Source organism: Temnothorax longispinosus, chromosome 7 (genome assembly GCF_030848805.1).
Source record: "Temnothorax longispinosus isolate EJ_2023e chromosome 7, Tlon_JGU_v1, whole genome shotgun sequence".
Classification (NCBI taxonomy): domain Eukaryota; kingdom Metazoa; phylum Arthropoda; class Insecta; order Hymenoptera; family Formicidae; genus Temnothorax; species Temnothorax longispinosus.
This window is the reverse complement of record NC_092364.1, coordinates 3,240,798-3,256,410: the sequence shown is the minus strand read 5'-3', so window position 1 is coordinate 3,256,410 and position 15,613 is coordinate 3,240,798. Positions and strand designations below refer to the sequence as shown.

The following is a 15,613-nucleotide window of genomic DNA, read 5'->3' as shown; positions in this document are numbered from 1 at the left end:
CTGAATTTTCGGCATCGGAATTATTAGAAATATGGGAAATTTTTGGAATTGTCAGTTAATGCGACTTATGTTCATTTCTATCAACATAGATTTTAGTTATAATCGTAAGGCCGTAAGAAAATAGACCAATCACAGTCGATTATTCTCCTTGAGCTCGAAAAATAATCGAGTGTGATTGGTCTATTTTCTTGTTTACTTTTTATCTGTATCTTTTATCTTTTTAGTTCTAATCTAGTTCTAAACATTTTAGATAAAAAGATAAAAAGTAAGTTAAACCGAGATTAAAGTTAAAACTATACAAAAGTGAACGGATTTTAAATCGTAGATACTCTAATGAATTTCCTCATTTCTATCATTTTCACCTTGTTTCAAAGATAATAAGTTTGTTTTCTATTGCTGAACTGGCTGCACTACTCCACTTTTTTACTCCACATTGAAAGGAAAAAGATAAACTCTGAATTAGTGCGGCCAGTTCAACAAATAGAAAACATCAGGGTAGCGATCATGTAACTTTTTCCCTAGAGCGGAAACGTGAAAATTGGAAAAAGTTTCATGTAACTATCTCTTTCTATTGGTGTTGAATAGAAAGAGATAAACGTTTCACTTTTCACGTCTTCGACTAAGTTCCGATTAACTTTAATCTATTCTTCATGACTTTAATCGTTGATTAGTCCATTGGAAATGACCAATCGCATTTGTCAATCTGCCTAATGGACAAATACGATTGGTCATTTCCAATGGACTAATCATTCTAATCAACGATTAAAAGTTAATCGGAGTTTAGTCGAAGTGGCCCTTTGTCCGCATCCCTATAAAGAGATACCGGCGCGTGCGTCACGCGCGGTGTGTGAACACTGTGAATTCGCAATAATCGCGTTCGCGTTCCGCGAAGTGCCTCCCCCCCTTCCATCTTCGCTCCTGCGTGCCCCGCGGCCGCGTATCAGCTGTTCGATGACAGTTTGCCAACCGTTGGAGGAGGTCGCAGGCGCTGCGAAATAGTGAAGCGAGATAGTTCGCGTTGTTTGGGATGTGACAGCAATATGGCTATCTGGTGATTAGCAATTCGGAGCGAAAACGGGACAAAGGAGCAGCTCGGTTCTTATGACAATAGACGCCGCTCCATCCGCGCGGCGCACCGTCGTTCCGTCGTACCGTTGTGGCAGTTAAACGGGAGTATATACAGGATGCTGGAGCTCGAGGTGGTGCCCGAGAGGTCCCTCGGATGCGAGCAATGGGAATTTATTTTGGGCAAGTGACGAAACGCAAGCGCAAAACGCTCGCGAGTGACGCGAGCGTGCGTTGTTATGGTTTGCAACACCACGCAAACCGACTTCTCTCTCTCTCTCTCGCTCTCTCTCCTTCTCTCTCTCTCTCCCTCTCTCGTCAAGTTTTACGATCGAATCGGGTCGTGCGAGACGAGAACGGGCGACCGTGGCCCGTCTACTTTGTCCCACATACGATTCGTCCTTGTGTCCTTCTGCTGCCCTATTATTGTCATCTCTATTGTCCGTCCGAACGTGAAACTTTATGACGAACGAAAACGAATATGAACGCTTCTTTCCCCCTTTCTTTTATCATCATACGTATGATGTAACACAGTACGTGACTCTCTTTTTGAATAAATAAATGCCCTTGCGACAAGTATATAAAAATAGAAGTCAAGGTCCGTGGGTCAACATTGGCGATTTGTTCTATTTTGTGAAAACCAATCGTATGCAAATTAGTCTTCCAATTGGTATCTTTGTTAACTGAACTTGTTTTTGTGGAAAGATACTACGTACTCCATTTCCAAGTTTCTAAGCTCTTTTTTTTTCATATAGTCTTGTATAGGCAAACTCTTGTTTGCTATGTGGGAGAGAAGCATTAATTTATTTCAAGATCCGAATATTAAGCTTGTTATATTGCAGGTATGCACTTTTCTCAATCGGTATCGATAATACAATCTCAAGTCGGAGTTATAAGGGGAGTGCAAGTACTTTATAGCGACACTGTAAGTACATTCAACGCCTAAGTTGGCATGAGACTTGTACACACACACACACACACAAGCATAATGCGCACAAAGTAAATTTCTTTTTAAATGCGTAAATAAGTAATACCTTTACATGCATTGTGTACACACTTAAATAGCATAATAAGATAATACATGAAGCATTATGCACGTTCGCAGAATCCGTTAGACGTAGATCTAGTAATAAATTTACCTCACGACGGCATTCGGCTTATATTCGATCCTGTTGTACAAAGGCTTAAGATAATTGAGATATATAACATGAAGTTAGTAAAATTGAAATATTGCGGCTTGCCATTCAATTCGCCGGAAGTGTTACCTTCAATCGAGCAGATAGAGCATTCGTTTGGCGCGACTCATCCTGGGGTTTACGATAGCGAGAAGCAGGTAAGCAACTATCTGTATAATTCAGTCACAAATGTGAAACCATAGAAAACTTATTGTTCAAAATAATTATTTTAAAAATAATTATGTGATAGCTGTATGATAATAAATTATAAATTGCAGGTGTTTGTATTGAATTTTCGAGGACTGTCGTTTTACTTTCCAATCGACTCGAAATTCCAACCTGGTTATGCCCACGGATTAGGCTCGTTACAGTTTCCCAACGGGACTTCTCCTCTGGTCGCAAAAACAGCGATTTACGTTGGAAATATGCCAGCCGGAGGTAGCGGCGAAGAACACGGTTCCAAAACTCCGCCGCCACCTTTGCCACTTGTAATTATGTTTGATCATCTCGCCATTAAGCTGAAGAATAAGATAAAAAATATCGGACGTACAATGTGTCTTTAACGCATCTGTCTTCAAACAGGCCTGTTACCATAATAACTTGTACTTGGAGAAAGCTGATATCATTCGAGACAAAACACGTACTCGAGGGCTCAGATTACACCTTTTTACGGAAGGTAGTTCTGGAACGAGAGCATTGCTGGAACCGAAAAAGCGATGTCTGACCAAAGAGGTTGCCCTTCATCAATATATACTTTTTTTTTACCAAGAAATAATACGACAGCATTTAAATATTTTAAGTACAGATTTCAAACGTGCAATCCGCGACTGCTAAAAAGAATCTGCGTTTCATAAATTTATTCTATCGAATACGAATTTCAATACGCTAAAAGAATACCAATTACCTTGTTCTTGACGTATAGAACAAGAAAATAATTTGTAGTTTTTCATTTCTGATGTTATAAATCTATGATTTCAGGTGTTGTTCGGTGATACTTGCGAGGACGTTTTAAGCGCGATTGGTGCCCCGTCTAGAGTGTTCTACAAAGCGGAGGATAAGATGCGTATCCATAGTCCACACGCGCACAAACGGGACAAGACAAGGCGGTCAGACTTTTTCTATAATTATTTTACTTTAGGCTTGGTAAGTACGTCCTTTTATCTAGTGAGATGATACGAGCTTACTTTTACGAATCAAAACAGTACAATAAATTAATGTCGTTAAAAAATGTTGCTTATATTATTTATATCTAAAAGGGATCAATTCAAGTACTTTGCCTTTTTCTCTTTAAACTAAATTACAGAAAAAATAGATATTTGATTAGGTATATAGATGATTATTATTTTAAATTCAACATTTAAATGTATGGATTTAACTGGGCAGATAATTAACAGATAGATTGATCAGGCCAATACTTCTGCACGATATTATGGCCCATGTCATTCTCGAATATGTTTTCTCTTTGTCCATTGATCTCACTTTCCACACTTAATATGCGATTCTTTGCAGGATATCTTGTTCAACGCTAAAACTCAATGTATAAAAAAGTTTGTACTTCACACGAATTATCCGGGACACTATAACTTTAACATGTATCACCGTTGTGAATTTTCTCTGACTCTGCCTCCTGAAAATAATTCCACGGAATCGGGAAAGCTGATCGACGTTTCCCCCTCTCCTGTTACAGTAGGATCTTTTAGTCAATCTATACGCATGATATTTAATGCATTATGCTATCGATACTAATGAATCTTAATTCTGTCGCAGATCACTGCCTACACAAAATGGGACAGAGTGAGCGAGCAATTGAAGGCGAGCGCGCGACCTGTGGTTTTGAATCGCGCGTCTTCGACAAACACAACCAACCCGTTCGGCTGTACGTTTTGCTACGGCATACGAGACGCGATTGTCGAAGTCATGGCGAATCAACATATCGCAAGTGTAACTTTATATAAAACTGCGTGACGTCGATAATTCACACGATGTAAGGCATTACGTAGCGTGATTCATGACGAACAGTTGAGGATGAGAAGTTACTTTAGCTAAACTTTCAAGGTCTTAAGTTTGCCAGTTTTTAAACGAGATATATGTGACGAGAACGATGCGTAGAGCGCTCTGGAAAGCTTTTTTTAACGTATAACCGATTATTTTAGGGTACAAGAATGATAAATAAGTGTTACATAATGCGTGAATATTAAGACGACTAAACGATGACCGTATAGGATGTGTATAAAGTTCAAGAACAAAAATATGGAAAGTAAAAAAAAAAGATATATCACTTCGAGATATATGCGATCACTCACGTAAAACTGGTCATTTCTCTTCTCAAGCCTCGTCTCGCAGCTATGGATACTTGGATCAATTTAGAGTCTATCTTAACAAAGGTTTTGGTAGTTGTCTTTTTTGTTTTGTGACGTCTTAATTTCTAATCTTCACGCAACGTTAGAACTAGCTGGAAGATACACAGCTATCACTATAACGCGACAAAAACTATTGTATTGTCAAGCATACTACTTTTTTTCTACATGTAGAGTTAAAAAAGCATAATTTTACCATATTACATAAGTTAACATATCTGTACAAATAATCGTATGTAAGTTCGATAATTCTAAGAAATACGCGAAGATAATATTGGAACTTTATAGTAGGCTCTCTGAAAATTTTCGACAAGACATTATAGTGGCTCTTCGTAATGAACGTGAAAACCACTATAGTGACTGCTAGTAGCAAAGATAAAATGTATCTAAACGTAAAATTAAAATTCTTATCGTAATTAAATAAAGATAAAACTTTTATTTAGTTTTATCTTCGAACGATAATCGATATTTATCATTTTAATTAATTTATATCTCGACGATGATCATTGTTTAAGAAAACATTTATTCTATTCGAAGAATCTGTAGCTGGAAGAAAGGCGATATATTACTTCAAGACGCGTCAAATTTTGTCTTATGATTTCTGTAAGAAACTGAAAAAGTCGATATATACATTATTGTATCATTAAAAGATACGCAGATACTAATAATTTGGTTTAATAATACTTAATCACTTATTTGGAACTATAGTGTTTCTAATTGTCATCTTTTGTCAATATTAATTGTTATAATTGTATAATTATTATACAATTATAACGATTAATATGATAACGGAATTTATTAGATAACAGAAATTATTAGTATCCGCAAAAAGTATTTTAACTCGACAATTATGAAGACAAAGGCAGAAGAAAAAGAAAACTGGACAGAAAATACTATATAAATTTTTATAGGCGATATGATCTTTTTAATCGATTATAAGGGTTGTTATTAATATAATCCTGGCGTATGATATTACCCTTATATAGAAATAAGGTAAGAAAGTAAGTCGGCTCTCAATTTTCGTATAATGTGGCAAATTTTTTAACGTGGGTACGAAGAAAAATAATAAATGTGTGAGAAAAATCGAAATTGCACGTATACCCTGATTATCGTGTTCTCTTTCATTATTAAGATTGCGCGGATTCTCACCCAGCACAAAATGTCGTCTGAGTGTGACGAAAAAAGAATTATAAATAATATTATGTAACATAATAAAAATATTTGTTGTATCTACGCGCTTTCGTTGATTTTCCCGTTAATAATGTTTTTAAATTGTATTTCACATTATATATAATTACAATCGTTTACTAGATATTTAATGTTTTTTTTATACATTATAATTATTATAAGTATTACATTATTTCAGCTGATTAAAGTAAATATTTGTTCGAGTCGAGTTGCTGAACTGCGCATGCGGTCGAGTAACCTAACCTTACTATTTTGTCATTCTTGTTTAATAAACATGCTTATCAATATATCAATTTAGAAACGTGTAATTTCACGCCATTATTAGACGTGAATTAATACACGTCGATTAAGTTTCCTGGAAATCTGCTGTTTCAGAGAAATAGCATTTCGCCACGCAATTTATTTTCGAGCGTCTCGACCAACGGGCCATCACACATGAGAGCTGGATCGTGTGGGGATCACTTTTATTTTGGAATAATTCGTTCAAAGGCAAGATGATAAAGGACGAAGGACAGAAGGAGGGAACGAGCGTGCGGAACGTCCTCATTACCTCGCTTATCGTGAGTGAATTGCTACGCACAACTTGCGTTTGCAAATGTCATCACACACACGTGACTGTTGCACACGTGGCACGTGTTTTAATTCTTCAACAATAGCATTATTTTGAATGATATTTACATAATTAAACGTTCATGAATACATCGTGATTGTAAAAGGAGAAGGCGTTAACTATATAGAGTTACTCTGTATTGTCAATTTCCAGGATGTTTATTAATAATTAATAAGATGGACTATAATTGATTTCATTTTTGAGATTTCATATCAAAAAGCTTTTTCTCATTTTATATGTCATGAATAAACGAGGGTTGATAAAAGATAAAAAGAGGAAAAGAAGATAAAATTATACTTTTGTTCATATAATAATGTTTACATAGGCAGGAGGTGCAGCAGGGACGTTCGTGGACATTGCGTTGTTTCCGCTGGACACGCTGAAGACTCGACTGCAGAGTGCTCAAGGATTTTTAAAGACGGGAGGCTTCACAGGTCTTTATAAAGGGATCTGTCCAGTCATAGTTGGATCCGCACCAACAGGTAACGCAACAGATATACGTAATATATTTGGGAAATGATTTTCTCCTGTATCAAGAATTTTCAAATTTATCATTATACGTGATATTAATATATTTCTCATTCCAGCTGCGCTGTTTTTTCTAACATATGAAGAAATCAAGACTGTAATGCAACCTAGGATTTCCGCGGATTATTATACTCCACTTCACATGGGAGCAGCAGCAATGGGAGAAATGGTATTACTTTAATAATTATTATCTCTCTTGTGACGAATAAATTAATCAAATAAATTAATCAATTAATGGTATTTTAGTCTACTTTAGATCATTGTATTTATAATGCTTTGATTGAAATTGAAGAACTTTGTACATATATGTTTACATAGGTAGGAGTAAGGATACATAGGTAGAATATACTTTTATTATGTAACAAGCTCTTCAGAGAGTCCAAGTGTGTTATAAACTCAATTATTTAACCTGGAATACTGTTAATTTACTTGATTAATACATTTGTCATGAAAGAAAAAGCTTTAATCATGTATTGTTATTTTATGTGTAAAGGTAGCATGTTTAATACGAGTTCCAGTGGAAGTTACGAAACAGAGGAGACAGGCACTGATATATGATAAAAAGTTGCTTGATCTTAAATTGTTGTATCGTGGATATTGGAGCACGGTGTTACGAGACACGCCGTTTAGCATTGTACAGTTTCCATTGTGGGAATACTTAAAAAAGACCTATAGTTTCTATGCTGAAAGAGAAATATATCCTGTGGAAAGTGCAATCTGTGGTGCAATTGCAGGTTCTTATACTATATTTTCACGCTGCTAAAATAGAAAATGAGATAAATTATAATTTTGCATAAACAGAAAGCACTCTGTATCTTATCTTATCTATATGTGTCACGTAATTTTCAGGAGGCGTCTCTGCGGCTGTTACCACTCCGTTAGACGTTGCAAAAACGAGAATAATGCTGGCAAATAGAGCATCGCTTTCATCAGAATTAAAAATGTTAAATGTACTTCATGGAGTATATTTACAGAACGGTTTTTACGGGTAAGTATCTTTCGCAATTTTTTTTTTCTTTCCGACTGAAATCGATAATTTTAATTTTTTTTATTTATTGAAACAATTACATGTATTATTGTAAAATAAAGTTTTACTAAATATTTCAATATCAACAGACTGTTTGCTGGTTTTGGGCCAAGAGTAATGTGGATTACATTAGGAGGTTTTATTTTCTTTGGAGTTTACGAAGAAGCAAAAGCACTTACGCATACGATATTTCCAATGCTAAAATAAAAATATAATTGTGCCTATCCTTATGTGGAAAAGTATTATTTCTAATATTTTGCAACGTGTATAAAATGTTTATTTTTTTATTGTACAAAATCGTCCCAATGATAACAATATTGACATAACAATATATTATTTATCTAACTTATGAAGTTATATATGAATCTAACTTATAAAAGTACAAATTTTACATTCTTTTTACCTACATAACATTTCGTTTTTATAAAAAATTATTCCTATTATGTATTATACAAAATTTCTATTGGAAAATTTTGTTTCCTAGAAACAATCATAAACAATTCAAGTAAAAATTATGATACTAATGTAGTAAATTTTAGTTCATAGTAATTTACTATTATTTATATATATACGCGCACTTTTCTTATTTTTTATAAGAGAAAAGGTACACATAACAATATGCATATAAGATACGTATTAAAAAAAAGAGTATTATATATATTGATAACATATAACGTATAAAAATATATTGCAATTATGCAAAATATTGCAAGATATGTGATATTTTAATCATTGGCATTTACAGTTTGGATTTTAAAGTATTCATTAACTTCTCCAATTTCATTGCTTTCTGCATATTTCCGCTAATATTTAATTTGCCTGTCATAAATGCAGAAACCGGTTTTAGTTTGCCTGTCAACAAAAAGTAAGTTTAAAAGAATGATATATTAGTAACATCAATAACATCTGTATGTATATAATTTATATAGATATAGCAATATACGATAGTAGTAAAACGACGATATAGTAATATAACAAGTACGAGAGTAAACTCAAGAGAAAGTTACAAGGTCTGCACCTACCTGAAAACATAGCAAAGAAATTGTCTGAATCCATTGTAAGAGTTGCATCTGCTGGCTGACTCGGTTCTCCTTTGCCAGTAGCACCTTTTCCATTTTTCAAATCGATGAACCATACGCCGGATTCTTTTCCTAAAAATGAAATATGTATCTATTCTCTCATCTATTGCGTTATCGTGTATTACAGCGCTCAAATCAATATAAATTACCTTTTACGTTAAATTGATATATAGCACCAGTTTTGCTAACCAATTCGCTACTTAAATTTGCATTGATGGCATTAAATACACGTGCCATCTGACCAGGTTCTTCACTCGTTTTATCAGAACTCGTTTTTATAAGGTTATCTTGGGTATCATCCAGAAAGAAGTCCAGCATTAATTGGTCCTTATTTGCTAAATAAAAAATTACGAATATTTATTATTGAAGTATTATTAAAATATTTATTACTACAAAATATAAATGAAATCCAACATTACCTGGATTACACGCGTAGTCTGTAAAATCAGTAATGCCCTCATTCTTTAATATATCTTCGTCAATCAGAAATTGACCAGTAACGGATTTACTATCTTTACAAAGTAATGCGTAAACAGCATCGCTCATAATTTCAGGTTTTCTACAGGCATTACTCGAGTCCGGGCCTGACAGCATGTCCATTGCAGCAGTATGTATAGCTAGAAACAAAATAATTTATAATAAGTTTTTCATAATTATATAATATTACTTCTTTACTGATCAGTCTAGTAAAATTAAATGATGTGATAAGAATATACCTGTCTTAGGCCATACAGCGTTAACCGCAATGCCGTCAGGCTTGAATTCTTCCGCCATACCAAGGACACACATGGACATACCGTACTTAGCCATAGTGTATGCGACATGATTTTTAAACCATACCGGTTTCATGTTCAATGGTGGACTTATATTAACTATGTGCGGATTCGTGCTTTTCTTGAGATACGGTATACATACCTTCGATCTACAATACAAATTTTATTGCTCGGTAACAGCACGAACTTGAGAAAATACGTGATAATTTCAAAAAGTTTTCCAAATCAATTGCTTTTATATATATATGGTTAATTTACTTAAGTACTAAACTAAATGCTAAGTATTAAAAAACTTGCAAGCATTGTAAGAATGAAACCTACACGAGAAAAGTTCCTCTAGCGTTAATATTATTCATTAGATCATATCTCTTCATGTCGGTTGAAAGAGTATCCGTCAAAGAAATAGCGCTCGCATTGTTCACAACAACGTCTATACCACCGAATTTAGCGACAGCATTCTCCACCGCGTTAATCACCTGCTTCTCATCGCGTACATCCACGACACAAGGTAGAGCTTTACCGCCAGCTGCTTCGACTGAAAAATATATTTTCCACATTAGACCTCTAAATCTGGAAAGCAATGAATAAAAGTCTGAAGTTTAACTTGAAATAATTTCGTTCAAGCAATTTAATCAAATAAGATGAACTAAATAAAAAAATAAATTATACTAGGCTAATATGCTATCTATAAAATATTAATGTTCTACTTCTACTTGTGTTAGATATCGGTATCAAAACTTATAATTTTATTAACACAAGTACAATTTTTTTAATTCACAACCATTAAATATTAAGATTGCAAAAATCTCAAATTTGTTGAAAAATTAATTGACAATTACTTTCAGTAGCCGCCGTATAAATGGTACCCGGTAACTTTGGATGTGGTTCGGCAGTTTTTGCAGCGATAACGATATTAGCACCATCCTTTGCTGCTTTCAGAGCTATACTCTTGCCAATACCTCTTGAAGCGCCAGTAATAAAAATTGTGCGACCAGCCAACTTCCTGTTCAAATATTGGTAACAATTAGTATTGCTTCTTTCAACGACATTTATGATAACGTTGTTATTTATGTGGACATTTACGTATTGCTAAATGCTATATATTATTTAACAAACATCATATATTACTGTTCACGAGTGAGACATATAAATGACATGTCGTAACGATCTTACATCTGTTTTCATTTCTATAAAATTAAAACGATAATTATAAAATAATTTATACGTTAATTATTAGACTATTAAACCAAGTTTAATTAGTAACGTATATTATTAAATTAGAATTAAAGTAATACCGTTAAAATAATAATGACATCAATCATAAATAGGTCTTATTGTTTAAATAACTTCGATTTCCACGTGTAAACATCAAAAAGTTTTCAGCAGTTCAGTAAAATTAATGGAAAGTAGCAATTAATAGTCTAATCCGCAAGGTTGCATTTTGCATGAGCAGTGAAACGATAAACGTGCTCTACATCTTTATCAGATCTTTTTAGATAAATCATGGAAGCAAGTCCACGTAGACAATACAAATCAGACATATTTATACACAAGTTCGCACTATCCTACACTATCCGGGCAAAATTTTGCTGAATCATACAGGATTGCGGTCCACGAGTTTCACAACAGTAAAAACCACAGTAAAAACGACGCTTACCCCGTGTTAATCATTCTTCCGCGTTGTTATTTTTCGATATGTTGGCGTATCAAATGTCAACGTCGGTCGTTTTGATACGTGGCCAGGTGATCGTAAACCGAATTGCGGGTCAAGCAACGTTCGAGTTACAGAATGCTGAATCGAATACTGGACAAGTATCAAAAATATCTTCCTTGCGGCCGCTTCGAATTCAATGAATTCAATCCCCACTCGTTTCGAAGGTTCAAAGTACATCAGAATACATCACATATCGCTAGGTAAAGGCCCCTGAGTGCGTTTATACAATATGATTAACAGTCATTCCGCAAGTCGAACGAGTCTTGACATTTTCCGTGAAATATATATGTATCTATTATATATAATCTATATATATTCGTATCCCTAATACGACATCTGCATTAATTTCAGAAACGAAGATATCTGATCTCGGTACAATCGACGTCGGTAAACTCACATCGCATCTCTTTACCTATACGCGATAAACTAGTGATTACCTGTATAGTGTATATAATTAAAAAGTTTAAATTATTCTTACAACTTACAGCATTATTTTTTTGTTTTAATAATGTAGTGTTTTTGTTTAAAATAATTATCGTAAAGGTTTATTTAATATAACTGTCGTAAAGGTTTATTTAAAATAATTGTCGTATTGTTAATAAAATATGTCGAAAATTCCCATTTCATTATAATTTAATATGTGAGAACAAATGTTTATTTCAATTTGGCAGCTGTCAAAGAATATTAATATTGTTTTCGTCCTTGGTTAGCCACAATTCAATTCGACATATACGGGTTATTTTTATTGATTATCCAAACAAAAAGGGAATTTTTGGCATATTTTACAAATCTGTTCCATATCGATTACAAACGCTATTACTCGAAAAAACATTTTTATTTTAATGTACGTTACAAGAAATTAATAATTCCGTTCAAAAAATTAAAGTTAATAAAAGAAACAGAAGAATCGCAAGAATTAATTAGATAATTCGCATGATCTAATTCTTTTTTTTTCTTTCTAATTTCGAGATATAGGACTTTACTTTTTTATCGAGTTGATATAGTTTCAACAAATAAATAACGATCGAAAAGTCACTTAGAAATTGAATTACTGATCTTCATAAAAGTCGCTTTACACCGCGCGCATCTTTTCGTACGTTACATTATATTGTCGTATATTATTAATTATTAGCTTAGGATAATTAAAGATTGCTGAAATTTTTTGGAAAGTTTATGATACCTTCTATTAGGCTGTTACAAATAAAGCATTAAAAACTAGAAGAGTTCTAAATTTTTTTTGCCAAGCAATAAATTTGTAACTTAACAATTTAAATAAATTAAGATTACTCGGAATCGAAGTTACATTTGTCGCGCAACAAGCTTGCCGGACGTATTAGATAAACGACGTATCGGACAGAAAATTTGAATGATTCTTTAGTCAACAGGCGATTAATACGTCCGACAAACAACAAATATATCAATTCTTACGTAATACATTCTGTATCGCATCTTTTGCTTTTTGAACACCAAGACGAAATTCGCCGAACTCCGGACGAATCCTCATCCCACGGTAATAATACACCAAGCTCATTTCGAAGTCGCCAAGATGATAGAGAGCCTCCGCTTTGCAGTACACCGCCTTCGACTTGCTGGAATCCTTCGGATTTAATCGTAACGCCGCTTCAGCGTCGTCCAGGGCCTTTTGCGGATCACCCAGTAAAAGATGACATTTGCTCCGCGCTATTAAAGCGTTCTTGTCGTTCGGGTTCAACTCCAGCGCCTGCCAGAATAAATTCTTATGTAGATATATCTTCTGAAACGATTGAATTAAACTTTGATAAAATTATTGAAACAAAGAAATAATTATCGTTTATAATTATTAAAAATTTTAAGTTCTTTATAGTATATTTTTAAATGTATTATAGTACAGCGGATTTTTATTGTTATATTTTTGTCCTTTTTAAAATGTTCTAAATATTCTTATAATTTATGAAAAAAAAATGAAAGTATATTTTGTTATGTTTCAAAATGAAACACATTTGTAATATTGGCAGAATGACTGTCATTTATCGCCAGTTATTCTGCAACAATCTTTTTATCTAATTTTTTCTTTTATGTTATATCAAATATGTAGATGTTAATTTTATAAATTAACAAATCGATATACATATATTATATAATACTCCGAGAAATTTAGACACTATTTCTCTCAAAATTGATAATGACAACAAAATTGATAATGACGTGATGCTCCGCAATTATTACATCCGTTTCACTCTTATGACATATAAACTGCTACGATCGATTTAGCTGTTCGCTTATTAGGCAGGGTCGTTTGTTCATGCTCGCATGCACGGCCATGCACGGAAGACATAAATCACTTCTATCGATTGTCTCTGCAAAGACTTAACGAGACCGTTCAACGAGGCGAGTAGGAACCTTATTGATGCAGTTAATAGCGACATTAACGTCGCCGAAGCGCATCTCGCGCAGGCCAAGCGTCAGCAACGCTCCGGGCTCGGTCTCCTCAGGGATCTGCAGGTTCTTGCTGTGATCCTGGCGTTGCTTCATCTTCAGAGATTGCTTTATGTCCGTGGTACCCATATTCACGGCGGCCGCACGATCCTTATCGGTGTACACCTCTTCCTGCCGATGAGCGTCGCCGTCGTGCTGGCGTCACTTTTTCCTCAACTTCTGTATTCTCATCTCCGACTCGATGACAGCGGTGTTAGACCTCTCCTTTTCCTTCTTATCGTTGCCCTTCTTCCCTTTGTCATGGGCATAGCGAGCATTGCTATCACTCACTGCCCTTGGATATTTATTACCCGAATGCCCTTCCTTGCTCGGCTCCTCAAACTCCTCGGCATCCTGCTTCGAGTCAGAGCCTTCCACACGCGTTCGTACGTAGCTTTGCAGCAGGTCGTGGTGATGCAAGCCAGGATTCAGGATGTCCATAACGTGATGCTCGACCGCGCTCGCAGACGTTGCGTCTTCGGCGACGACTTGCGGTACATCGCTCATCTTCAGCCGTCGATTTTAACAATATTTTATTCGACTATATTATAATATTATATTATAACCAGAGGAATTTGTAGCGATTTACTTTGCAAGACACTCTCGTTCCCTTCTTCATACGTTTTACTTCGCGCGTAACTCCAAAAATCGAGGAATCTTCGCGTAGGAATCACGAGCGGATGATCTTTGCCTACGTGCCAAGATACGTGTGGTTGCCGACACCTCAAAATAGGTGGCTCGTTTCCTTAGAAACGAGTAACAACGCCGGCATAAGTCAAATATGCTAAATATCTATGTTACCCTCGTGATTCCGAAACATCGAAAACAACAAGAACGCTTTGTATGTTGCGCATACAGAACGTTCTTGAGATAGGTCGCCAAAGTTACAGCGTATTTTTTCGTTTACTCATTTTGAACGCACCCTTTATAAACATTTTTGTCTGTTTCGCAAATACGTCTAGAAAATTAATTGTTCTTCCATTTGTTTTAAAAGAATAGCTTCGCAAGTTGCACATGCACTTTATATTCACCTAAATAAATACAAACTAATAATTCAAACATTATTTGTCCTTCTTCATCGCGCTTACAACATTCAAATAACTTATTAGATCGTAACATAAAAAAATTAAGAATAGTATCTATATATATTTCTCGTTAGATACATGTGCTCTCGAATTTCTTGTTTCGCTACAGCTTTGCTCTTCAATCTTGATGCATCAGGGCGATCACGCGCGATTGGACTTCTACATTTCTACTTTGTATTTCTTTTTCTCTTCTATAGCCGAAATACAAAGAATATATTAAACTTATTCTACTTAAAAGTATATTATTTAGTTTACATTCGGGAGAAAACTAAGTTTCTCTCCAATATGCTGCGCAACATTTTTTATATCTCGTCTTAGCACGTATATTCTTTAAGTTTTTTAAAATTTTATTTCTTCTTAAAAATCAATTTTTGTAAATGTTAACATATTTTAATAATAAGCTTCTAGTTTATAAGTCTCTTTTAATAACAAACCCAAAACTTACTTGATTGTACAGAAATATGGCTTTATTGTAACTTCCATTTTTCACGTGAACAGTTGCTTCATTTACTAAAAGCGCATTTCGTATAGCAACAGAGTTCCGCCTTACTCGTACCG

The 15,613-nt window shown here is 34.6% G+C and overlaps 3 protein-coding genes and 1 pseudogene across 4 annotated transcripts; 2 read left to right on the top strand and 2 right to left on the bottom strand.

Annotated features, from left to right (window-relative positions):
* The first annotated feature begins 795 nt into the window (after positions 1-795).
* Positions 796-5,830, top strand: LOC139816825 (PHAF1 protein CG7083). The gene is made up of 8 exons (XM_071784588.1): positions 796-1,248; positions 1,908-1,990; positions 2,171-2,398; positions 2,519-2,728; positions 2,823-2,972; positions 3,219-3,383; positions 3,750-3,926; positions 4,008-5,830. Exons 1-8 carry the CDS (start codon positions 1,185-1,187, stop codon positions 4,203-4,205), a joined length of 1,275 nt encoding a protein of 424 aa, XP_071640689.1. The 5' UTR covers positions 796-1,184; the 3' UTR covers positions 4,206-5,830.
* A 152-nt stretch (positions 5,831-5,982) lies between these two features.
* On the top strand, positions 5,983-8,299 carry LOC139816829 (S-adenosylmethionine mitochondrial carrier protein homolog). Of its 2 annotated transcripts, none has more exons than XM_071784596.1 (6): positions 5,983-6,345; positions 6,721-6,877; positions 6,983-7,092; positions 7,417-7,657; positions 7,773-7,911; positions 8,040-8,299. In XM_071784596.1, the coding sequence occupies exons 1-6, from the start codon at positions 6,280-6,282 to the stop codon at positions 8,155-8,157; spliced, it is 831 nt and encodes a 276-aa protein (XP_071640697.1). In that variant the 5' UTR covers positions 5,983-6,279; the 3' UTR covers positions 8,158-8,299. The 2 variants fall into 2 exon arrangements, with proteins under 2 accessions (XP_071640697.1, XP_071640696.1); XM_071784595.1 differs by having other exon boundaries at positions 5,983-6,418; positions 6,725-6,877.
* Positions 8,036-11,804, bottom strand: Hsdl2 (Hydroxysteroid dehydrogenase like 2). The gene is made up of 8 exons (XM_071784594.1): positions 11,460-11,804; positions 10,642-10,805; positions 10,124-10,337; positions 9,746-9,951; positions 9,449-9,646; positions 9,179-9,364; positions 8,973-9,101; positions 8,036-8,802 (listed from the first exon to the last, which is right to left on the bottom strand). Exons 1-8 carry the CDS (start codon positions 11,471-11,473, stop codon positions 8,690-8,692), a joined length of 1,224 nt encoding a protein of 407 aa, XP_071640695.1. The 5' UTR covers positions 11,474-11,804; the 3' UTR covers positions 8,036-8,689.
* Positions 11,805-12,768: 964 nt separating this feature from the next.
* LOC139816831 (uncharacterized) lies at positions 12,769-14,553 on the bottom strand (annotated as a pseudogene).
* Positions 14,554-15,613: the final 1,060 nt, after the last annotated feature.

What these genes read in the sequence shown, in the direction of transcription:
- Hsdl2 (XM_071784594.1), bottom strand. An exon ending in CGCTGTATGGCCTAAGACAG is followed by an intron (nt 9,647 to 9,745) that starts GTATATTCTTAT and finishes TTTTGTTTCTAG; the next exon opens with CTATACATACTGCTGCAATG. An exon ending in ATATCAATTTAACGTAAAAG is followed by an intron (nt 9,102 to 9,178) that starts GTAATTTATATT and finishes TTTCATTTTTAG; the next exon opens with GAAAAGAATCCGGCGTATGG.
- LOC139816825 (XM_071784588.1), top strand. Translation starts at nt 1,185, where the DNA reads ATGCTGGAGCTCGAGGTGGTGCCCGAGAGGTCCCTCGGATGCGAGCAA. An exon ending in ATTATTTTACTTTAGGCTTG is followed by an intron (nt 3,384 to 3,749) that starts GTAAGTACGTCC and finishes GATTCTTTGCAG; the next exon opens with GATATCTTGTTCAACGCTAA. An exon ending in TTTCCCCCTCTCCTGTTACA is followed by an intron (nt 3,927 to 4,007) that starts GTAGGATCTTTT and finishes ATTCTGTCGCAG; the next exon opens with ATCACTGCCTACACAAAATG.
- LOC139816829 (XM_071784595.1), top strand. Translation starts at nt 6,280, where the DNA reads ATGATAAAGGACGAAGGACAGAAGGAGGGAACGAGCGTGCGGAACGTC. An exon ending in CAGCAGCAATGGGAGAAATG is followed by an intron (nt 7,093 to 7,416) that starts GTATTACTTTAA and finishes TTATGTGTAAAG; the next exon opens with GTAGCATGTTTAATACGAGT. An exon ending in AATCTGTGGTGCAATTGCAG is followed by an intron (nt 7,658 to 7,772) that starts GTTCTTATACTA and finishes CGTAATTTTCAG; the next exon opens with GAGGCGTCTCTGCGGCTGTT.